Source organism: Neopelma chrysocephalum, unplaced genomic scaffold, assembly GCF_003984885.1.
Source record: "Neopelma chrysocephalum unplaced genomic scaffold, ASM398488v2 Primary Assembly neopelma1_63, whole genome shotgun sequence".
Classification (NCBI taxonomy): domain Eukaryota; kingdom Metazoa; phylum Chordata; class Aves; order Passeriformes; family Pipridae; genus Neopelma; species Neopelma chrysocephalum.
The window spans coordinates 1,270,871-1,296,613 of record NW_020897720.1 but is presented as its reverse complement, the minus strand read 5'-3'; the positions used below and the strand labels follow the sequence as shown (position 1 = coordinate 1,296,613).

At 40.5% G+C, this 25,743-nt stretch overlaps 1 protein-coding gene across 2 annotated transcripts in view; it reads right to left on the bottom strand.

The window, feature by feature from the left end:
* The window catches only part of SLIT3 (slit guidance ligand 3), a 479,718-nt gene extending 454,232 nt beyond the window's left edge, over positions 1-25,486 (bottom strand). Inside the window, exons 1-4 of one of the 2 annotated variants that reach the window (XM_027682484.1) lie at positions 25,116-25,486; positions 24,778-25,030; positions 4,109-4,180; positions 1,475-1,546 (exon numbers count right to left, since the gene is read on the bottom strand). In XM_027682484.1, coding sequence (XP_027538285.1) covers positions 1,475-1,546; positions 4,109-4,180; positions 24,778-24,962 — 329 coding nt within the window. In that variant the 5' untranslated portion in view covers positions 24,963-25,030; positions 25,116-25,486. Of the gene's footprint in view, positions 1-1,474; positions 1,547-4,108; positions 4,181-24,777 lie in introns of both variants that reach the window. The other variant, XM_027682483.1, reaches the window with a different exon arrangement.
* Between the last annotated feature and the right edge of the window lie 257 nt (positions 25,487-25,743).

Genomic DNA, 25,743 nt, shown 5'->3' with positions numbered 1-25,743 from the left:
TAAGATGACACTTGAGTATCATTTCTGGCTACTAATTGCCAGCCCTTCTCTTGAAATTGTTTCAAAATTCAATTCATAATTAAATGAATATCTAAATATAGATATGAGAAAGATTTAGTTTCATATATGTATATATACACAAAAATATAAGCTTAAAACTAGGACTTAGTTAGGATACTGACTCTCCAAGATGAGCTAGAATGTGAACAAACTGTTTTCTACAGTGTCAGGCTTTGTTTAATTTTTAGAAAACTAATCTCTGGTTTTGTCTTTTTTTTTTTAATTGAAATAAATCAGCTGTGGCAAAACCTTGCTCATAAAAGTACTTTCTAATGGAATATAGGTAAAAATGGCTTATAATCAGAATTTAAAATTCATCTCCTTTATTGCCATAAGCAGAGCTTTCTAATGCACAACAAAAATCCTGAGTAAATTAATTTTCAAAGTTCAGTGCACTAGTTAAACAACTCAAATGCAAATCTAATCCTGAGATCATCTGAAACAGCTTTAATACATCTGCTCAATACTCCAGCCTTCTCCTGAACAATTGCTAGTGGGCACTTAACTCATGAAAGCTGCTTTGGAAAATATCAGTGAGAAAATAACGAGTCCTACAAGAAATGCCTTGCAGAGAACACTTCCCAATCAAGCATAAAAAACCCCCTGCATTCCAAACCAGCTTGTGATATTGTCACCTACCTCTAACAAAGAATAATTCCCCAAAGTATTTCAGCATTACAGAGATTTTGTTCTGCTCCCACCATAAGAAGACAGAATTAGTGCAGTTTAATGATAATGCCAAGGAGCACACCCAGCTCAGAGCACCAGTTGGATACAGCATTACTTTTATCCTTTTTAATATTTGAGTTTATACTTCTGCTGGGTCACTAGTTTTCTATAAACTGATTCTCGATTAGGAGACTTATATTCACCTTTTCTAAGTAAATTTAATTGCTATAAAAAGCAGAGGAAATCTACAGTCTGTTCTGTAAGTCTTGCACGATACTCTGAAAGTACTGCTGCCACTGGCATTATGCTACTTTAGTGGAAATGAAGCTCATCAGAAAACTAAGTACAAAGGCAGTTTTAGAAACACAGTGGATCTCTAAGGAGAGAAGTCCAACTTCCATTAGCATAATAAAATATTATGAAATAATGTTAAATATCTTTTCACCCACATATCAATTTTATGAGTTGCCCAGATAATGTCCTTTTGATAATGTTATTGAGGCTTTGGTTTCACTGCCACCAGTTCTATTTTCTTGGCAAGCACCTCTACATTTATTTCAGTTATTAGCCATCATGTAATACAAATTCAGCAGTATTTAAAAGACTACTTTAATTTAGGCAGGTACTCATCTCTGTTTTTCCTAAAGAAGGTTAATTTTATAATCACGAAATATTGTGGATGGTCACTAATAGTGAGGTAGACAAACTGTAGCTTTTCCATGGGTGTATAAATAGAGATACTTACAGTCGTTCAAGTTGTTTCAGATCCTGAAAAGCTCCACGTTCTATCACACTAATCTGATTTTCTTCCAAGTGTCTGCAATTCCAAAAATACCAGTTAATTTTAACACAATAAATAAGAGCTTCCCCACTTCTCCTCACATGTTATAAAAATGCTTTTCACAGAAGTATCAGTAACAGTTGTAACTGGAGATTATTTTAAAGCCTGGACAGAGCAGCACTGTTCCTCTTGGTGACTGAGAGGGAACTGCTCCAAAATTGCCTCCTTACTGCCAGATTTGTACACATTTTTGTTTCTAAACTTCTACAACCATAACCACTTTGCTCAGAAAAGTGTTGGTCTAGAGCCTGGTTGTTACATCCTCAGTATGTTCCTCTGCAACATAAATGAGATATTGGAGCCCAAAAGAGGAGCTCACTCAATGGAAATGTATTCTTTTTGTCCAGACTTTGTTCTGCACAGACTTCAGGCTTTCTCTAGAGCAAACCCTGGTAAGTAATCCAAAGGGATTCAATCTCCTCCAGAAATAGAGCCAAGGCAGCTGTGACACAACTTCAGGGTGTAAAATCACAAGGGACAAGTCCCAGCTTTCCACTGTGTCTGGTCCTGCTTTGCTCCACACCCCGAAACCAAGACAAGGATAAGTTATAAGCAAAGGAGACTGACTTCTCTTTGATTTACAGTGTGTAGGGGATGACTATTCATTTACACAGCAGAAATGCTCTGTAGGGGAAGTGGAAGCCAGGGAATAGATACCAACAGTCCCACTGAGCTGAGCTTTTCCCTCCCTTCCAGCACAGCCTCATTTCTGCCTCTGTAAGAGCACTTGGGTGCAGGGACTAAACATCTCTGAACGTTCCATGTGGTTTTAGCTAAAGCTAAAAAGGAAGAACATAACACACAGTAAGTCTGGGCTCAGTGAAGACCAGGGAAAAAGGACTATCCTTGCCTGTTCTCAGCAGCCCCTCCTCTGCCCTCAGTTCTCTGAGGATGCTCAGAGCTGTTCAACAGGAGAGCAGCAGAGAGGACAGGCAGCAAGAGAGTGTTCCACACCTAAGACCACATATGAAAGTCAAAAAAATAAAACTGAAAAAAACCCAAACACGTGAACCAAAAAGGCACGTTGCTAAAAGGAGGGAGAGGAAAAAAACTTCCCAAGGAAAAAAGATGGAGTTTTGAGGGATAAAAGGAAAAGGTGCACAAAGGAATATTTTCCATGTTGCTTGTTTGAGACCAGAAGATCTTTTTTTTCCTGCTGTGCTGTTCTGTGAGTTTGTTGCAGGTCACTTGTTTCCAGTGCTCATTCTGATGTCTGCAAACAGGACTAGGATACCTGTCTAGGATCACTGGGACAAGCTGCATGTTTCTGTGCTTCCCACCATAGCTCCAACATACACAGGGGGAAAAAAGAGGGACAATAGGGGTTTAGTAATGTAGAATTTCAGAATTATGAAGAACTAAAAAAATTAAGAAAAATCTGAAGGATGTTTTATTCCCAATGAATTCTGTGGCAAATACCACGCTACTCCAAGGCTGAACAAACGAGTTATGTAAACTTGTAATGAACATAGGACAAAAAAATTCATATAAAAAAAGGGCAGTTGTACATTTTGCTTATTGTTAAGGGCATAAATGACTGCAGCAGCATTAGACAATGTCTGACAGTATAAAAACCCAACAAAAACAAAACAACTACTGGCATTAATATAGTATAGTTCATGTATTTTAATAGACTCCCAAAATGGTATTGACAGTTGGGATGGGAGCCAAGGAAATCTAAACAACTCCATTGCTAGAGATGAGAGAAACACCACAGGAACACAAAGTCTTCCAATACATTTGAAGTGTTTCCTTAGTATATGACAAGTTTTTCAAAAGTGTTAAGGTAGCAGAAGAAATTACTTGCCTTTTCCCTCACAGGACTTAAATAATTAATTGAATTATTACTAAATGACTGTGACAGTTCAACTGTTGCAGTCTTAAGGACTTATTTTAGAAGCTACTCAAAGGACAACTTTTCATCGCTAACTTAGTGGTGCTGTTTGAGATTCAGGTAAGAGAAAATAGGAAACCAGGAATGACACATTCGTGTTTCCCCTTTCAACATTCAAGGCCCATTTAGGAGTGTGGTTAAGCTCTTGACTGATACTTTGAGAACATGAGACAGCACCACCTAAAATATCTGTATTGCTGCACACTAGACTAAAAAAATTCACAGGTTTCCTTGTGTACAACTTCTACAGCTCTCCTTAATGAACTCCTGCAAAATCTTCTGCAAAAGTGCTATTAATGGCACTGTACCTTAAAGTGACCAAAATCTCAAAGTCCTATTTGCTAGTGTTTCAATATCATTGATTTATGCATTAATGATTGTAGAGTGGACAAAGTTTTTACCACAAGATTTATTAAAAGCCAGTAGGAAAGAATTAAATAGCTCTGAAACTGCACTCACTTTAGCACAGAACCAAAATTTACTGTTTCACATCACAAACTGTTCCAGTTGCCTGGTTTAAAAGAACAACAACTGAATAATATGCAGAAATTACCATAATTTGCTCTCCAGAATTATGGACATCTCAGTACTAGCACCTTAAAACAGTCTCGTAAAAGAAAAGACAAATTTTGTGTTATACTCACAAGACACGAAGGTTCTTCAGCCCTGTGAAGTCCGTCTTCGTGATTCTTGTGATATTATTTTTTTCTAGATCACTGCAGAGGAAAAAGAAAGCAGCATTCAGGCACTATAACTGACACCCAAATTTCCATTAGCAGAAAGTATTTCAGTCACTGGAGCATGTCCCAGCTGCTCACACTGTACAAATGAACATTTCCATTAAAATCGCAAAAGGCAAGTCATCAATCCTGATGCATTTTGTCTCCTCCTCTATGTTGCTCTCATATATGAAGTTTCTTCCACTTTTATTTCTAGTTTTGATGCTCACTAAAAGCTTCTTCCTCCCTCAAAGACTACAATCTTGTAAGAAGCTGCATAGAATCAAGACCCAATTGGTATAACACAGCTGAAACAGGAGTCCTAGGCCTCTAAATTAAGATCAGACTTTGGGGTTATTCTAAACCAAGTGAGTCCAACCTGCTGCAGAAACTTAGGCCACACAGAGCCTGAAGTGAGGACAAGTTAGTTCAGTGACCCTTAAGTGCAGTCCTACTCAGATGACTGGAATATTTACTGGTGTCATAGGTCCCAGTTTGCCACTTTCTTTAACAGGATTAAAGCAGTATGTGATACATTAGAGTAGAGAAATAAGTGTTTAATAATTTTGGATTCTACTTCTGATGGGTTTTGATAAACATCAAAATAATACTAATAAAATCCTTAAGTCATAAAATGGTTTAAGTACAGATATTATAAAATTTAAGAGTTTATGCATCTTAGCACAGGACATATTCCTATAATACAAGAAGCACATTCTCTTGTCAGGAAGACATTTTCTTTAGCACATATGGAAAGTAAGGATAAAGATAAGGAAAAGGGGGCAGGGAAGTTTCTACAGTTCAGCTATATGAACAAGACAGCCAGTATCCTTACTTATGTCAACTATATTTAAAAAAGATCCATTGAAGAAAAAAAAAAAACAACAAAACCCACAAACCATCTATAGGGCACTTTCACTGCCTGCACAGACTATTCTCTTCCATTTGTCTTTATCCTTTCCATTAAATCATGCTTTTTACCTTTGAATCACTGCCTAAATTTTTCAAATTTTCCAGCTTAATTTTCTCTTCTGTTCTCAGTTCAGTCCTTCCACCCTGGTGCATCATTAACCATCCACTGGTGCCCCAGTGTGAGCTGATTGCAGAGAGCATTGCAAACAATTACATCTGGAGTAAGCAACGCATAAAATACCCTGTATTGGACTTGTATATTGTTCCCCACCTGCTTTGCATGGCATTCCATCACAAGGTTTCCCTTGCCTTTACCTCAGAGAAGCTCTAGCAAAGCATGGCACTAAGCAGGTTGGAATTCTGAGGCAGGCAGGAGCCAGCCAAGGTGTACAGGGCAACACGGTGTCAGTGGCCACAGGTTTTGTGCATTTTGGTAAGACCTGATCACCAGCCCAGCTTTACTCAGCTTGAACAAGTGCATGAAAAACTCCCATTCCTGGCACATACCCAGCAATCTCTCCACCACACCACCCCTCCTGCCCAGCCTCAGACACCAATCCCACACATCAGCACTATTCCTCTCTGCTTTCAGCCCCAAGGACACTCAACGTCCTTCCCCCGGTGAAATCTGCAGCTCCCTAATCTGAAAAAAACTTTAACATTCCTTGATCAATACATATCTTGAGATTGCTTTTTCCTCTACTCCTGCAGACTGGCACAGTCTATACTGTACACATAACATCAATTCTGTTACTCCTTTGCAAAGGTTATTATCTAAGTCAAAGGTTTCCATTTCTGTCAGTCAAGTTACTTGCACAAAGCTCTAACTTTAAGAGAGCCATTCTTCAGGAAGATCACTTTCCTCAAACCATTTTGATTTAATTGATAACTGCTGCCTCTGTTTTAAAAACAGTGTTTACCTTTTGGACACTTGCCCTTTCCAGCATGTTCTTCCTCAAGGCTTATCTGTCATTTGAAGAAAAGCAGAGTAAAACTGTGATGGACTACGATGTAAAACTTCCTCCTGCAGCTCACAGTAGGTCTAACCCTGGCTGCAGAGCAGCAGATTGCCACAGGTTACCCCATTACTCAATTAAACTTTGTGACTCTGAAGTTACTGAACCTATGCAGACATTAGTGGTTTACAGCTGGTATTTGTGGGCAACATAATATTTTATGTTTCCTTTATAAAGTTTGGCAGCTGATTATGGGCTCACTAGTGGGTTTCAACTACAAAGAGCTAAACCTTAACGTGCAACCTTGGTTGGCTTTCAAACCCATCAGGGTTCAAAAGGACTGTTGGAGTCAAAAGGATTTCTTGGAAAAGAAATCAGCTGAGTCAAAGATATGAGGAAAATAATACTGCAAAGGTGAATTTAACACATATCTACATCCAGATAAAATAATTCTACATAAAACTCTTATTGTGCAGAATTCCTGCATTTTGGGTACAATGTGGGGCCAAGCAGACCTTGGATCTTACTCAGCACATCTACCTCACTCCACACATACAGAAGCCCAGCTACTACTCTGTCATGTCACATTCAAATAATATTGTCTCACCATCTGAAAACATCTAAGAAAACTCCATTAAAGAATACAGATCTCTTGTGGAGTGTCAGCAGCTAAGTTGGTATCACTCACTTAAAAAGAAATGAGAACTGTCATCTATACCAGCTCTAGTAAAGCTGTTGGTATTAAGTCTCTCTTGTCAAACCATTTTCTAATTGTTGTTTGGGTTTTTTTTAGGATAAAACCTGTGAAGGACAACACAGGTGTAGTGGCAGCTTCAAGAAAACAGATGAGGAAAGAATAATTTAAATGGGAATAGAAACATGAACTGGACTAGAACAGTATCAGACTTCATGAAAGTGAGTTCAGATGAACTATTAAAGGGAGCTTTACTCATAAGCATGTCCTGCTATGTTCTAATAACAATTTAATCCAACACATATTTTGTAGATGCTGAAGACTGAGTCACACGATGTACACACTTATTACAAACAGGGATGCTTGGAGCAACTGGAGCAAATCCTGCTTCATCGCAAGAACTCCTCTGAATTGCTTCATCTTTCACTCTTCTATAAAGACAATCAAGTGAATTTAAGACAGACTTTTGAGTGTTTTAAAGCACCAACATTCTCTGGAGCATGCCAGGAGTGCACAGATTTCCTCTGCTACATGACTTAAATATCAGTTGATGATGATGACTCTGCTCAGCCACTCAGCTCTTCCAAAACATCCAGACACTGATCTCAGCCCCCACCCTCGTCCTTGGACTGGATAAAGTTTATGATTTGAGAAGTAAATCCACTTGCCACTTCACACTTTGTGCTTCAGCCTTGCAGACTCACATACCTTGGCAAATCCACACCCTCATCCTGGCCAGCTCTGAGCCTCTACCCCTCTGATGTACAAGGTCAGAATTGAGTTTGACACCACATCACCTCCACAATGAACATCAAACTCTGACAGAAGAGCCAACAACAACAGTCATCAGATGCTGAAGTCTTGCACAATCTTCAGCTCAGTAATTCAGGAGTTACATATAAATAAAAATACCTTATACAAAATTCAAATCCTTTTATATACACGAGGATGCAAAAATTCAAACCAAGACTATAAGATGCAAAAATTTCAAAGCAACACCAGTACAGTGAGTTCCTATTACAGTTAGATGTCATTTTGCTACTTGCTAGGCCCTCTCTGAATTATAGTCTGCAAGATAATCTGAAGTTCGGGCCCTGATCAAAGTTGTGAATCTTGAGCATGCCCAGGTGAACCACTAACTTAATTCCTCAGCTCTTCCAAGACTATAGGTTTGGAGTTTTCTAATCAACTGCCCATTTTGGAGTTACCTCTGACTGCCCAGTTATGCTTTTCCAGGCACAAAGAAGGCAAATTCAAAAGTCTTACGAAAGCACATAAACCAGTTTTCTCTCTGTACACCTCTCTAATGGTTTGGTTTTGAAGTCCCTCATATGTGGGCACTGTACAAGTTCACAGGTGAACAAAATACTCTCACCCTGATGTTCTTACTGCAAGTGGTGTATTTGCTTTAAACAAGCTTCTTCTACTTTGTACATTTTTTAAGGTACAATTTTTTTTCTATGCTGAAAAAACCATCAGACTTCAGAGCTAACCCTGTTAGCTTTTGGGCAGAAAAGACGCTGCTTAAATTTAGTTCCCCTTCGAGGAGAAACACAATTACTGTGTTTGGTTAAAACCATTTCTTGTCACTAAGTGTTCCAGAGCAACTAAGTTTTCCTCTATTTTCAGGGAACCTTCAGGTGCCAATCTGGCAAACACAGTGGCATTCCCAACAACAAAACTGAACATCTCTGATGTCCAGTAATTTCAGGGTAGTAGCTGATTTTGCATTTCAATGACAAACACAAGTCCTAGACGGGCAGTATTTCAGAAAATATTTATTAATTCATTTTTCTTTAACTTAAGAAGACATCACACAAAACAGAAGTGCATACAAAGTGAAAATATCTGAGGAGAAGGAGCACTAGACCTCATTGAAGTCCTTAGATATTTGATTGTTTATATTAATAAACAACTCAAAGTGCAGTAGAGAAACTGTATTTAAGGAAAAATTAACTGCCATAGACTTCAAAAGACAGCTCTTACCCAAGTTAAACAGCACTAGGATTCTTTCCTGTCCAACTGCTTCCCAAGTAAGGTAAATATTCATTTTGAGTCATAGAATCTCAAACAAAGTTTAGTTTCTGTTCCTGCTGAGTTTTCAAAGTGGCTGCCACACACCAGTTCAAAGCTACACACACAGGTCACTTTTGGGACAAACAAATCAACACAGAACCCAATGCTCTGAAAGGAATTTTGATTAAACCAATTCCCCCTGTAATCTACAGGGAAGGTGCATTTCTCTTCATCTCATTTTTGGTATTTTCCAAGAAGGAATGCATAAAATTTTTCTGTCACACATGACAATGCACTTGGGAATTAATAAAAACCTCTCTTGTCCCCTAAGAACCAACAGATCAGGATCCACCTAGAACTCCCATCAAAACAAACCTCACCTGGAACACAAGTCATGGAACACCCAGAAGTTCATGAAGAACAGAAGAAAAATTATTTTCCAAGGCACTTAAGAGCATCTGTTTTGAGGTTATAGCACACATTCTTTGCTATGAGTAATTTGTAATACATTCCAAGGGATTTTATTTTAAATGATAAATCAACATTCAAAACGTGGCAGCTAAAATTCAAGTGATAACAATTGAACCTGGATTCCTGAACCTGAGTAGCTACTGATATTTTTCATTAGCCCAATTCCTCCACATAACTACAGCAGACCCTATTCTTGGGAAACAGGGATTTTCCTGTGCCATGACATTGTTAAAGGACTCCGTGATCCCTGTGGGTCCATTCTCTGTGACTGTGTCAACCCAAACCAGCTGGAATGACAGCTGAGTCATCCCATGAAAGTTTTCCTGTCAGATTTATTTCCAGCCCCCAGTCACCATGCCAGGTAACCATGAACACAAACACTCAGCACCTGAGCTGGAAGAAACTTGCGTTTCTCATAGGTAATGCATATTTTCCACCACTGACCTGGCTACCTATTGCACTCTAGAAACTTAAAGCCATAAGAAAAACACCTTCTTGATTTTTAGGAATATCTTCTTGATTTTTAGGAAAGTTACTGTAGAGCTGGAGGCAGAAAGTTGTTCAGTAAAGCCTCCTCTCTTGAGTGCTTTAGTTCTTAGTTTGGGAACACACCAATAACCATAACCAGTAAAAGGACAAAAATCCACTCCCATGTGTGAATGTGCCCACAGAGTAGCTTTTGGCTGCCCCTTGCAGTCTTTACACACCCAGTATCTGTTTTATTATTTTAACCATTTTCCAGGGTTTCTGCTATGCAGCTAATTTGCCTTTAATGGCTATGGACTGCCACTAGCCTCTTAACCTTAAATGACCATATTCCCTATAGGAAGCACTTGGCAATTCTCCTATGTCTTCAATCCAAGAACTTCAAAGTTACTGTGATAAACTACTCAATTATAACGCTACCCTGAAGCCCTCTGGCAGCACAATCTGCATATCTTCAGATTTAACATATTTTGCAATGCAGGAAATGAATTCCTGGGACTGGATTTTATGAAATGCACAAATTCCAGTAGTTTCCAAGTCACATGGGCAAGTATGAACATCACTTGTAAAGAAAGACAACAACTTCAAAATCAGATTCAGCTGAAGCAATTTCATTTCTTAAAAAATATATTTCGACTCTGAAAGACTTCAGTGATTTTCTTCTTCTTAAACAGTTGACTTAGAAAAAAAATTTCTCATGCTCCTTTGCAGAGTTCTTGAAAGACTGGCACTCTCTGAACACTTCACATCATCTAGTTCTATGGAAGAAAAAGATTTAAAGCCCTCCATGTAGCATGTGACATCTGAACAGAGGATGAGAGAGCTGCTGAACTTAAATAAAAGGTTAAGGGGAGATCTTAAACTACCTGGTTTGTAGGAGAAAACAGACCACCCCTTGCCTGATCTGCAGTATGAATAAGTCATAGGTGGAGGAATATTAGCAGAAAAAACACAACCACCAGTTCTTGAAAAGATTCCTAAATATCCTGCACAGCTTCAGCAACAACTGCACAGTGTATCTGCACAGTTATACTGGGATCCAGCAGTTTGGGAAGCTTAAGCCAGAATATCAATTAACTCGGAATTCGACATTTAATAATTTCTGCTGTAGTTGTTGGACAGCACCACATGACACTGGATAGTTTCAGCCTCCAGGAAAATTGAAATAGTAATTAAACAGCCACACAACAGCTGGAGTGTGCAAACCCTGTGCTGCAGTCCATCCCACCTCTGTAACACACCTCCACGACACGGCTTTTAATGCAGAAAAGTGAGATCGTTCATTGTGATTCCAGAGGCTGTCAGCTATGACTCAGACTGTTTTCTTTCTGGCTGAACAATGGGAAAAGGGATCCTAGGGTTAAGTGCCCTAATTTTGTGAATAAGCTCTCCCTTCTCAAGCCCATTACAGCAGTGCTTGGTTAATAACACACATTTTAGTGTCCAAATGATCTGGAACTGCTTGCAGGTGACACACTTCTGTCCTCATCCTCATAAAAATAAAAAAAAAAAAGTTATCTGGCAAGCTACAGATGTTAAAAAACATCAAGGGGGAAAAAAAAGAGCCCAAATTTACTTTTTGCAGCTTGTGCAGTGGCTGAATTTCCAGTTGAGCAGACTCATGTGGAAGTCATACCTAAGGCCCACAGAGAGCAGCATAATGGATTGAGTAATTCCAGTACTCTGCTTCTTCCAAGGAAATACATGTTTGTCTCAGCCTGCAGGAATTCCTGTCTAATTATTAGAGTTTGCAGGTTTGATTATATAGAAAGGAAATGTTATGCTGACAGAATAATGCTGAACAGTACATTTTACACTCCTCTGTCCTTCACCTCTGTTCCTAAAGTCCTGTAGCTACTCTTGATGTGTCCCAGATCTCACCTGGCAGTGTCTCCTGTGCCCTTGTGGAAGACAAAGAAGAGTCTGCAGAGAGAATTAAACAGCTGGAGGTTGTACTGGCACTACCTCATGTGCTAGTTCACACCTTGGGTAAAGGGGCATCTCAGACAAAGCTCCAACATGGGAGAGAGGGGGAACACACAGTTCACAGGAGCACAGAAACATTGCCCAAACATGAAGGGGTAGTAAGAAGAAGGTCAAAGCTCAGCTGGAGCTCAAACTAGCAAGGGACATCAAGAAAAGCTTCTAGCAGAGCATTAGCTATAAAATAATAAACAAGATGTGATGGTTTAGTGACAGAGCAGGTTCTCAAAGCCTTCTCTGAGCTGAGTCTTCACTGACACACTCTCAAGTCTTTGTGTTCAAGGAGAGGAACAGGCAGTAGTAGCAGAAGATCAAGTCAAGCATCACCTAAGGAATCCTGACCCACATGAGCCTGTGGGATCGATCTGCTGGTGCAGAGAGCTGGCTGATCCAGCACAGCCTTGCTGTGACATCTCTGATCCAGGCAAATACTATCTTTGCCTTGGAAAAAGTTTAGAAGCAGGACATGGCAAAGTGCAGACTGGGCAGCAGCAGCCTGTTGTTACTGGGAAAGTCAGTGCAAATACCACTGGAAGAAATTTCTGGGCCAACAGAAGAGAAGTTGGCTGAGAAAAGGCACAGATTCACCAAAGTTCAATCATGTTTGAGCAACCTCACTGCCTTCTGTGCTGAAATAACAGCTGTGGATTAATGGAGAAGAGGCTCTTCCTCAGCCACACAGGGAATGCTGAGCCCAGTCTGGGGCCCTTCTGTCCATGAAAGATCCCAATGGACTTGAGCAAGGCCAGTAAGATGCTGAAGGGATCAAGGGGCTTGACTACAAAAGCTGGGTCTAAAGGAGCTCAGCTTGTCTGGTCTGGAGAAGGGCAGGCTTTGGGTACTGCAGAGCAGCTTCCAACAGCTCCAGAGGGGTCACTCTGGGAGCAGAGCAGGGCTCTTCACTGAGGTGCAACACAGGGGAAGGGATACAATGATCATAAGCTGAAAATGAGGAGATTCTGGCTGTTCATGAAAAAACCTCATTGCTGTCAGGACAGTCAAGCTGAGGAACAGGTTTCATAAAGGTGCTGTGGTTTTCAAGACCCAACTGGACACTTTCCTGCACAAATTCCATGCTCTGCTTTGAGCAGAGGATGGACCAGGAGATCTCCTGAAGTCCCTTCCAACCTTAAAGATTCTATGGTCCCACCTCTTCTACAAAGAATAGGGCAAAACAAACATTTGTTGTTTTCTGGTTTGGGGGGAGTTGAGGGCTTAGTAGAAAGTTTTAAATCTGAAGTACAAAAAAAATTATAGAAAATACTTTAAAATACAGTTGCTACAGAAACATGGTTTAATATGAAGAAGCCATCATGTGCACATTATAAAGAGAAAGAAGTACAGTTCTGTGTCATTTTAGCTCTCATATTAGCTCAAGTATCATTTTAATTCATATTAAAAAAGCCCAACCAAGATTAACAACTGCATATACAAAAACTTTAAATTTTTACTTATTTCTTTTCAATTCTTGATTTTATTTAGTCATTGCTACGTAATTCCTACAACTGTAGCTCATCTTTCAGATCCAACAGGCACCAGCTGGTTATATGGACATCGATCAGGTGGTTAGATCAGCCCAGTGCAATTCCAAAGCTCAAGCAGCCAAACAGGGAGAAATCAGACAACAAACATTCTTTGGGCCATATTTTCACTCAACTATCAAATGGACAATCTCATCAGGATATGACAAAAGTGCCTGTGCTTCCATCTTTGTCAGATTTGGATTCAGTTAGGGGAAAAAAAACCCAAATTTCTACAAATTTCAGCAAAATGCACATTGCTTTATTCCACAGAGACAGTATCTGATGTTTGCATTTAATTCTGGATTTCACTTAATGACATGGTGTGAGACTGAATATCTCACAGTGAGGAAACTGCTGTGTGTTTAGGCGCTTTTCAGTAATACAGACAACTTGATGTTTAGGACCTGAAATATTTCACACCTGCTTCTGACTGCTGTAAATCCTTGATGACTTGGAAAGAAGTTCCACCAACAAACAAATGATTTTAGTGAAGTCTGGCATGAAAATCAAGCCTTGATTTCATCACCCTGCTCCCTTTCAGACATGCACAGACTAGAAACCCTTCCCAGGAGATCTTTTCCTGGAAAGGTAAGAGAGGTCTCTGTTTATGTTTGTGGTTTTTCTTTTTGTTGCTGTTCAGGGTGGTTTTTTTCTTTTTTTTTTTTTTTTTAAATTTATAAAGCATCCAGTTTCACCAACTCTATTCCTTCCAAATACCACCACACTGAGTGTAACAGGTCTACTGTGGCCACTAAGGAGCAGATGAAGCCAAGAAGTTGCAGCAAAAGACATAGGACAGTTTTAATATGTAAAATAAAATCCTGAAGGAAGCTTATATTGACTTGAATTTACCAACCAGATGTTACAACCAATTTTCTTCACTCTCAAGTAGATTCCCATCTTCCTTGTCTCCCCATCCTCATCCCACTTTTGGTTTTCAACACTAGACTTGCTGTAGTAAAGCTGAATTGATTTCACAATGTTTGCTAAATGAACTCAAAACTCAAGTTTTCCTAAAGACTTGGCACACAAATCTGACGTTTCAAGTTACTGAAACTATTCATGCTTATAAAACCACTTTGCACTCACCCTATTACATACCTGAAGAACAACCTTGGAAAATATCTATTCTATAAAATGAAGTTCACATCAACAGGGAGTAATCCATTTAAAAAAACTTCATAAGCAATTAGCTAAAGAACTCTCCAGCGGGGAAAAAAGAACATAAAACCAAAACCGACACCAAACAACCCACCCCAAAAAATCGTAAAACCTCTGACTGCTCCTTATCTTTGGCTGTCTTTTCATATGTTATCTATCAAAACTCACAATTCCAGAGGATCATTGGGCTGTTTTCTACACTTTCACATTCTTATCTCAGAAACTTATATCCAGATGTGTGTTTTCATCTCTCTGAAGAACCAGCCCTTTCCCTCAGGGCTTTATTTCTCAATATCTATTTCCACTTCTGGAAAACAAGTTTTCTTTGCCCAAGAATTTTACTTCCAGGTTGTCTCACCCCCTTAGTCCCATCTCCAGCTTACCTCCCCTGCTGCATTTATTCAGGCATTTCAGAAATGCACGATTGCTTCCCTGTACCATTCCCTTACAATGAGTTCTCGTTTTTTCTTTGCTCCCCAGCTCTATTCTTAAAACATCACCTCTAACAAGCTCTACCACTTCAAAAGGATGAGACTGCCAGAGCCTCTTCTCATCCCTCTACAACTGTTCCACAGAAGCTTGTGACCCAGGAGCTCCCACATTGCTCAGTGGTGCTGTAACCACTGCCCTCCCCAAGCCAAGATGCTTCATCCAGGTTTTGCCAAAAATCAGCATTTCAAAAAAAACCCCTCCTAATATAAGGCCTCCCCAGTTTAAACAAAACCATCACCCAGCCAAAGGATAAATTTGGAGAAAATCCACAAATTAAGTTCCCACCAAAGTCCAGGCAAAACATGCTTTAGGACTCCTGGGAAGGCACAAGGCATTTAAACCGCTCTCGGGACGCAGCTTTTTCTTGCTGAAGTTTCTCAGGGTCATATTTAAACAACACAACTGTTTTAATTAAACATTGGTGTCTCCATAGCTGTGGACAACCAGTACACATACTACAGGATTACTTGTAATGGGCTGGATGTCATGCAATCACATCTGTTACAGGAGCTTTACATGCTACACTCCATATCCTAAAACAGAGAGAATGGACCATCAAACTGCTCTTTGTTATTTCCTTCTTATAAGAGGGGGGAAAAAAACGTTATTGCAAAGGTAAATTATATTCTTACATAAAGAATATCTTTCTTCATTCATCTTGGACAAGACAGCACGTCCCAAGGAACATGATTGCAAAATTCTAGGGGAAGTGTCTTCCATTTTTGGCTGAGCTTTTTGTTATCTTCAAAGGAAAACTGAAGTCAGGAATTTGAATCTTTTCTACTTTGGGACCAGTTGTTTGTGGAAAAAGCTTTTCCAAGTCAAGCCAAGCTTTTGTATAAGGTCAGAATTACATAACATGCAACCATGTTTTCTGCTAATGCTGAAAACCATTTCTGACAGACAGACAACCAAGCACTACTTCAACCTAAAAATCTGCTCAAATACCTGCACAAGTGCTCACTATTGCCCAGTGCACACCCAGAGAAAATGTCAGGGAAGACAATTCTGTAGGACAGTTTGGCTGAATGACTTAAAATACTTCACTTTAATGTGGCCTGAGACGGTCCATCAGGGTCACAACTCACCATCTTTTGAAGCTTTCAAGGTTATTTATTAGGGTCTCACAACAACACCCACCAGTAAAACCTCACAGTCTACTAACACATGTATTTTGTATCAGTTAATTAGCACATTCCTTACCTGCCTCAGGAATAAAGGAGAGAGACCAACTAATAAAACCCCCAAGGATTCAGAAATAGTCCCCTAACTATTAGCATGCACAAGCATGCACCTATGCCTCTGCTATCAAAATGTTATTTTCTTAATAGTTAAATGCTTATCTTTTGACACATTTCATGAGAAAGTTGATTCCCATACTCTTCCCTCCACTTTGTGCCTCCCTCACCACCCCCCAGAAAAGCAGCCAACCTTGACAGATTCCAGCTCCCGGGAAAAAAAAAGGTTGGAGACAGAGATTAAAAGCTGCATTTGATAGTGCTGTGATTTTGGAGATCAGAACCTCAGCTTCACTAATATGAAGTTTATTATCATTTCAGTTATCGGGCCTAAAAGTACCCTCATGATAGCTCAAGATTTCTCCTGTTGAGCACTGTACAAACAAAGATTTCCCAAAGGGTTTTCTGCAAAGAAAAAAGAGCAAAGGGATGAAGACAGGCAGATGAAGCACCACTGAGCAGCACAGCAGGCACTGCCCTCAACTCTAACTCAGCCTAACTTGCATGACATATTTTTAACTGATAGAATTAAAATTACAGTAAACTTAAAACTTTGCAAAACAAACTTTCTGTTTAAAATGAGGACAGTTCCTCCCAGGAAAACCCCAAAATGGAAAGGGGAAAAAGAAAAGCAAAAATATCTTTCAAAAATGGAGTTCATCCTCCCCACACCTGCTCCAAGCATGTTCCCAGACTGTTAAAATGGGTTACTGATCTCCAAATCATTAACCTCCAGAGCAGTTTATCCCTTCCATTATATGGAGCCCTGGTTGAAACACCAGTCCTGTGTCCTGTAGACTCAAACTACTGTCAAGGTTCACAGGGAAAATATTATCAAGAATTACAGGCAACTCATGTGTCTTGTATTTTTGGGTGACTGTCTGTGTGCAGTCACAACATGGTGTCACCACAACATCCCCACGACCAGGAGAGGGTTAAAGTCTCTCCAAAGAGTCTAAAAAAATCTATCCCAAATGTGGTATCACTGCTAAAAGCCTTGCACCTCAAAGCAGAATGACCAGGGCTCAGTTTAGCAACCAGCAAGGTATCAACAATAGGATGCTGCCTCCCAAAACCCTCAGTGTTGCCTGGACTCTAAAAACATTTGAGTGTCTTCATTAATAACCTGGTGCTAATCCCACAAGGCTGATCCTTCACCACACCCCTGAGGCAGGAAGGCACAGTGGGATCCCAGCAGGAGAAACAGAGGACTCTCCCAAGGAGTCTCCTGAGGACTCTCCATGTACCACCTGCTTTGATATAAGAAGTTAGGAATCACTTTTGCCACAGTATTGCAAATTTTCAGGAAAACACAGGTAGAAGAGGGCTGCTGATCAACACCAATCCTGTAAACAACTGAGCAGTAAATTTCAGACAGCTTTTCCACATTTCTTGATGCAAAGTCAAGACAAGATCCGCTTTAAAACAGTGTTTTCTGCCTCATTTTAACTGCACTCATGTTTATTGAAAATGCTCCTTCACCGGTGACAGCAAAGGAGATTTGAACCCACAGCTAAGTTCTTATTTGCACCTGAGACACGAAATTAAGGTCTTAGAAAAAAGCAGCAAGTCACTGTTAGAAAAGTCAAAATCTAATTAAAAGCTCCAAAAATCTATCAATCATAAGACTAAAAACATAGATTGCAGCCATCAAACAGATGGCGTAAAACTGGAATACCAGGCAAATTTATTCTGACAGAGAAAACTGACAGACCAGATTCAGTTAGGGGGGGAAAAAAAAGCTGAAAATAACTGGCAGTGGTAAAAATCACCCTCTTAAACTCCCTTTCTGCAGAAATGGCCTTAAACTCATCTAAAATTTACTCTGAGCACAAGAGCACAGACCCGTTCCCTTTTGTAAATAGGCAGACGGATCCTTTATGTATTTAGGACCATTAGAAAAGACTGACAATTGCTTACAAAGCCACTTCTTAATAGGGAAGAAGCAGTTCTTGTCACTGATGAGAACCATTCAAGATCTTAATGATATGTCTGACTGCACAACATTGAAAACAGATTTGGAAATAGAGCATTACAGATCTCTGGAAAAAAGACTTGGAAAATACTGAAAACAGAGTAGCTTGGGCCATATTGCAAGCCAAATGTGACTAGAACCCAGCCCTTTCTTATCCTGAAAACGACTTAAAAACAAACAAAAAAAAGTCAAATTGATATAGCTTTACATTGGCAAACAAAACCTGTTAATGAACATAAAAGGGGATGGGAGTGACAACAGCAGTCCTAGGCCAAAAATCCATCTAAAATTATGCTAATGCACTTGAATCAACAAGAAGAGATTGTCACCTAAGTACCAGAAAGGAGCCAAGGACAGGATGCACATCCCACCAGCCTGTCTCAAATCTCACAAGGATGGGCAACAAAACTGACCTCTATTATGGTAACATTTGTGAGCATCACTGCTCCCCTGCACATCCCTGTACAGGAACATTTGGATAGACAAACATCTGAGGAAGTATTTGCCACACTTCTAGTCATTCTCCACGACATTGCCAATACTGTTGTTCTTGAAAAAGCTTTGCCATTTGAGGTTCACTTCAGCTTTTCTCTCCAAACTTACCTTGAAACCCTTCCCTCCTCACCTGAAGTTAGAAACTTGCTGTGCCTCACCCTGAAGGAGACATCCCTGCTTTGTCTTGCAGGAGTGGAAAATAAGCCAAGCAGGAAAAGAGAAGCCACTTCAGAGAGCTGTGGGACTGCAGGATGTGTGTTTTGATTCCTACAGGTGCCATCATCAAGCCTCCACCAGACTGTTGGCTCTACTTACACCTAAGATGTGATCTGCTGGTCCTGGAGAAGCCACTTGCTCACAGTCACACTGTGGGAAATCAAGCACTGTGGGCACCACACAAACTATATCAAGGGTTCTGGAAAAATTAAGCTTCAAGTAATTTTAACTATTAGTTCCTGGGAGGGAACACATCCTGGTTTAAGTCTCCTGAACAGTCTCTCCAGTAAACAAGCTCAATTCTTAACATACAATCACTGAAACTTGCTCACTAAATGTTCTTCTGAGAGACAAGTTCTTTTTCCCTATCATTATTCCCAAGCAACTGGTGAGATTTCTTTGGGAAAATCATTTTCCTTCTGTTCTGTGGAAGTTAAGGAGTAGCCTAAACACTTCTGAAATGCAGACAATAAATCATATCACAAGTTAACATCCACACAGGACAAGTTATTTTTGTTTTAAACACAACTGGAAATGTTTGTACACTAAAAACCCAAACAAAAAACAAACTAAACAAAAAACCAAAACAAACACACAAAAAAAAAAGAGGAAAAAAAAAACAGGAAAAAAACCCAAAACTTGGTAGTGATATTCCAAAATATTACAGGTAGTTTTGACTATAAAGGTCAAATGACTTCTTAGCAATCAAATGATAGCATACAACACTGAGTTTTATACAATTACTATATCAATAAAATATATAAGAGTTTAGGGGTTTTTGGCCTCACAACCCACCCCTACAGGTAAGCTATACCTGTGGTCTTTGGTACACACTTCCACAAACTCATACAAACACAGATTCCAGGGATAAAAAACAATACTCATCATGGGTATTTTAGGACTTCCTAAAAGACAACAGTTGTTTTTAGAGGGGCAATTTTCCTTTCACCTAATTCTTCTGCATGAATCAACACTCATCTGCTGAAGAACGTGGAAAAAAACCAAAATAGTCTCAGAGCAACTCATTAAAAAATTCTGCAGGAAGTAGTCTGGTCTTTCATCTAAGAATCTAATCCAAATTTCTGCAAATAAATACAGACAACGTGACAATGGCCACCTCTCTGCTTCTGTAGCTACCAATTTACAGCAGCTGATTCCATCCTCCTTCCTGCTTCCATCACTTCAAAACGAGGGAACAGATTTAAAAGTGCAAGACTGATCCTACACAATGCAGGGCATTGTCCAGCCAAGCACACACAGCATTGTATCAATAAAGGGAAGTATCCACATCAAATTAAGCAACTCAGCCAAGTTTTCCCAGGATCAGTCCCTCTGAGAACGAGCTTTTCCAAGCCAAAGCCATGTACATCTACTCACTGACACATAACCTAGGGAAAAAACTATCTGAGAAATGCTCCACGCAAGGTTTTGGAGACTATTACTGCACAAACAAATGAGTGGTAATCCCTAGTGGGAAGAGCTCTAGAAAAACAGAATGTCAGTGTAAGAGTCACTATAATTATATTTGCATGTGTTTAACAGCGTGTTCTGCAGCAATATGGAAGCATTCAAGACAGGAGCTTACATTTAATTTGGAGACAAACTTGAGGAAGTTGAAGACTTATTACAAGCCAGTGCAACTTCAGCAGCTCAATGCACCTAGGCCAAAACCACCATAATAATATATTTGTGTAACAGAAACCCCAGACCACATGAAAACTCAGGAGTAAGCAGATGACTAAGCTTCTAAATTGCACCTATATGTGGACACACTCTATTTAGCTGCTCAGACAAAGCAAAGAACAGATTAGTCTCGCAAGCTTTATCACTTTAGCAAGGTAAAGAATCCCTCAAATGAAAGGCAAAACAAAGCAATGACTAACACGGGAGAGCTATCAATTAAACGAGATTCTAAGCCACTGAACATAAACTCATCAAGAACTCAAACATGGTTAAATTCTCCAAAGAAACTTTTATACATATATAATGTGCTGCTAACAGACAAGGAGATAACCAGACACGAATGGAAGGGAAAACACAAAGGCTCAGGCTTTACATTCCAACAGAAAGCAGACACTGACCCAGAAGGCTCCTGAGCAGTTTCTCCATATCACTTGTCCCTTTCAGAGCTCAAAAATACAACTGTCAGACAGGTGGCTTTGATCTGCTCACTGCATTTAGGCATCATCTCAAACTAAACTTGACTATCAGCATTATTAAGTGTTACAAAAGGCCACATGTATAATATTTTACGCAGATAAAAAATGTTTCCACCGAAGAAAAATTATATAAATAATCACATGCAAGAACTGAAGCACAGCTAAGCAAATCTGATTAGGGGAGTTTGATGAGGCAATTCTAATGAACTTTCCAGTAAATGTAAAATATTTGGAATTTTTATGGATATACTTACATATCCTTAAATGTGCTGCCTTTATAAGACAGAAGGTGTTATCAGTTGCACAGCTTAAATAAAAGAATTAAGTTAACTACTAAATCATTAGTTTTCTCCTCAACACAAAAGGTCTACAAACTTCTATTTTTGGTAGGATTTTGTTTCACAATGTGGAATGGACCAGTAAATCCCAATGACAAGCCACAAGGTCAACTCTATCATCCTGCTCAAGGGTCTCTGTGGAGCATCACATTTTGCAACTTGAGGAGAAGTCTTAGACCTAATTTCTGTGTCTTTTCCTGTGTGAGACGATGGCCATTCCAAGGGTTCCTTCCCCAGAACGAAGATAATTGGAAGTTACTCCTGGAAGTGACAAGTATTTCCTTCACCACTTACGTTGTCCAGACTGAGTAATTTGGTTGTGCAGCAGTACATGGTGTTCACCTCTTTTTAGCTCTTCATGAAAGTGAACTGAGCCAAAGCTTCAATCTCTACCACACAATTAGAAGACTATCATAGAGTGTAATAACAAGGTAAACTGCAACCCAAACCTAGCAACACTTGCTATATTTACAAAACTACTATTAGAGATGAATCTCTGTAAAAAAGAAGTATAGGACAGTTTTACAACTCTTTCTGTGATCACTGGTTAATTTGTGCATTTCCCTCAAGACAGAGATCACAGGTACAACTCCTCACAAAAAGTGCACCTTCAAAGCCTTCAGAAAAAAAATGTGCATCTCATTCCTCATGAAGAATCAGTAATCAAAGCTGGTTCATTTAATAGAACTTCTCAATAAGAAATTCTTTTCCCCCTGAAGATATTTCCCATTGTTTCCTTTATGTTATATTTTCAGTTTTCCTGGGTTTCATATTAACACAAATTTGAATAATATTTAACTTGGCTCCACTAGCCCAAACAATCTGTAACATTTGTCCAAACATAACTCTAAAAGTTTAGTGGCAAAACATTTTAAGTGGTGCCATTAGATCTCTCACTAATTAAAGCAAAAAGTTTCCAACTTGAACAGGTATGTGGAATTTTTAGCTCAAGAGAATGCAGAGAGAAGTAAATACCTTTCCAGAGCATAACAGTTGAAAAAGGCACTCAGTGTGTGGCCATCAAGAAACTTGTTAAAATGATTTTCCCAACATATAAACACTTCTCTGAGATAAAAAAATATTCTCATCACTTCAGATATAATCAATTTGGTCTTATTTACAAGCTAAACATACTAGTTAAAGACTACACATCAACCCACTGCTATGTCATAAATAGTTACAGGTTGCTGTGGACCACAGGGAAAATGAGATCCTCTGATATGTCCTGTGGCTGACTGATGTTTCACCCACGAGTAGAATTAGACTTGGAGGAATTTAATTTTTTTCTCTCTACTGCTTACTCTAGAAAATTCAAGTTAGTGCAATTAGCAGATAACTAGATTTGAAAGAATTGACACAAGCTTTAAAACACAGTTGTAATGATGATGTCAGGGAACATCATAAAACCAGGGAAAGACTCACGATGGACAGACAGGATGAAAACTGAAGACAGTGTTTAAAAATATGGATTAATGTGTTACTACGCAATCCTCTGTATCCTATTTCCACAAGGTTTCAGCCACTGAATGCTCCAATAATACACTATTAAAAAAAACCTCAAACCAAACAAACCATCCAACACAGCTCCATTTCATATTTATCAGTGGTGGTATCTTCTAAGGTTAAATATTCAAACTGAATATTGTGAAATCGCTACTATTGTTCTTTATGCAGTCATTAATCTAAAATTTAAATCTGTAAATAACACCAAAAAGAACAAGACCAACAGCACAGTGATTACACTCTCCTTTAGTCTTTTTAACACTTAACATGCCAAGGCCAAGAGCTTTCCTCTCCTGGCTCAGCTTCCTGCAGGAGGCAAGGCAAGTTCAGGTCTTTATTACATAAGTTTCCACCAATGAAACCTGGCAACAACGTTCATTTATTCCCCCTAAACTTGAGTAATAACAAATTATCATTTTGAAGCTCTTCTCAGGTGGCCAACTAACCTTGCACTCACGAATCATTTTAACCTGGAATTTAGAAGTTTAATTCTAGCCTTTGACTCTTAAACCACCCGTGTTATCACACATACTCTGCCTGCCTTGGCAGTGCTTGCTCTGGTAGTGGTTTGTTGTGGGGTTTGTTGTTTCAGGATCAGGGTGTGTTTTTTTGGCCCTAAGCTGCCAAGGTTGCTACCCATCGATTTTAGAGCACACAGTTTCACAGTTTCAGGCAGAAGTTAAGGTTTCTATAGCACTGACATCTGAAAACGATTGCTCACACAGCTGGGGTTAAAAGAAAGGCTGATATGGCCACAAAACATCAAAGATGGTAAAATAGTGTAGTGAGAAAGCTGCATATTGCTATCATTTAAGAGCTCTCAGCACTATAAAACGCATTTAGAAACAGCCAAGGATACTATAAAATTCCATTCCGGGGCAGAACTCAGCCTTTAGGAGTGCTCTCTGCACAGAAACTTTGTTTGCTTAGTAACCTCATCCAGCTTTCTTCCTCGGAGGAAAAAACTGCTTGAAAATTTGAAGTTTCCCCAACTCTATGACCCAGAAGGAAATAAAACAGGAAGTCAGGCCATACAATCTCCAGCATTTGCTTACAAGTTCAAAAACATTTTAAGTTATCAGCTAATCCACACAAGGCACAAATGAGTGCACTTTGCTGAGGTCATGCGTGGAGCAGCGCAGAGCCGGGCTGGGGCTCTGTTTAACATTCCACTCTGGACATCTTCATATCTAGCACCGGGCACTCTCTGAAATGTGCCATCTGCTATGCATTAAGAACGTCAGAGACGCCGTCCTCTGCACCAACTGAGTGCCAGAACACTATCACAAAGCTCAAATTTGCTTTCAGCTTTCTCCTTAGAAACTTATTAAGTAAAAGGAGTCGACTGAAATACTCATAAGAACTTATGACAGAGAGGAATTGCTGAGAACACATTCACTATTCTCCTTGCTCCCCACAGCGTTACATTACTATCACAAACCCCGAAGCAGATTAAAAATTAAACGAGCAGCTTCCCCGCAGCAGTTTAAAAGAGAAATTAGAGGCTGTTTAATGTGATTTCTTCTCCATTTGAATTAGTTTATGGCAGCGGGCGGTTTTTCCATGGTGATGAAATCGCCATACTGAGAGAGTAAGGAGAAACTGCCACCAGGTGAAAACATCCAGGTTTGTAATTGCATACTAAATTGGTGTTTGCATCGACAATGATTACAGCGGGGAGCACTCCGGGTACGGCTCCCAGCTCCATCACAAGCAAGTCACTGCGAAACCCAATCAGACGGTAACTGAAACTTAAAAAACGTGAAACTCTGAAACAGATCGTTTTTTGAAAAGGCACAGCGGCAGGATCGCCGTAACTCCTGAAAAGCTCCTCCCCTTCCCTCCTGAAAACATTAATCCGTGTTGGATTACTGAAACTCCTGTTCCTAAGTACTCTGCACTGATAGGCAGGTGTTGGGAAACTCGTCCCAGGTGTTCCTACAAGTACTCGAGGAGCCCTTAACGGTTTTACTTACAGTCTCTCCGCGTTCCTGGGAATATCCCTCGGTACAGTTTTGAGTCCCAGTCCATGACAATCCACGTTGGAAGCAATACATGTACATTTATGCGGGCATCCTCCAACAGGCATCCAAGTCGCGGAGCTCCAAACGCTCAAGATCATTCCAAGGCACAGAAACGCACTTCTTCCACCGCGCAACATGGTTTCTTGATGGCTTCAGTGGGTATAAAAGTGTGCGCGAGCAGCCGGCCCTTAAAGATGAAATGCCTCTAAGAAAGGGAAAAGAAAACAAGAGGCTCTTAGTACAGCCCAAGGGAACCCACCACTGCCATCATCGCCGGAGCACCAGCAAACCTTCAAAGGCGCCCGAGAAGGTCACGTTAGGTGGAAGAAGGTGGGGAATTGCCTTTCGGGCTCAGGTTTCTTTCTGTTATCTACGGCCGGTACCAGAAGGCAGATAGTTTAACAGAGCTCGAGCCAGACGCGTCCTCACATGAAAGAGAACCCGGGAGCGGAGGCAAACACACACAAAACATCCATCAGAAGCGGCGGCACCCTCCGAAACAGCCTCCTCCGCTCCGCACCGCCCCACCTGGGCCGGGCAGGTAACCCCGCGGAGGGGGCTGCGCAGAGCCCCGCAGCCGCCGGGGGCTCCTCGGGGGCGCCGCGAGCCGCCCCCGGCCGGGCCGTGTGTCCGTGCGGCGGTGTGTCCGTGTGTTGCCGGTGCGTCCGTGCGGGAGCGGCGCCGGGCTGTGCGCGGTGCGGGGATGGCGGTGCGGGGATGGAGCGGCCGCCGCGCCCCCCCCCGCCCGCCGCTCCATTGGCCGCCGGGCCTGACGTCACCGCCCGCTCAACTTCGGGGGCCGAGGCGCCGCAACTTCGGGGCCGCGCCGGAGGCACCGGCCCGAGGGGGCTCGGCGGCGGGACAGCGCCGGGGGGGGCCCGGGGGAGCCCCGGCCGAGCCCCGCGGCCCCTGCCCCGC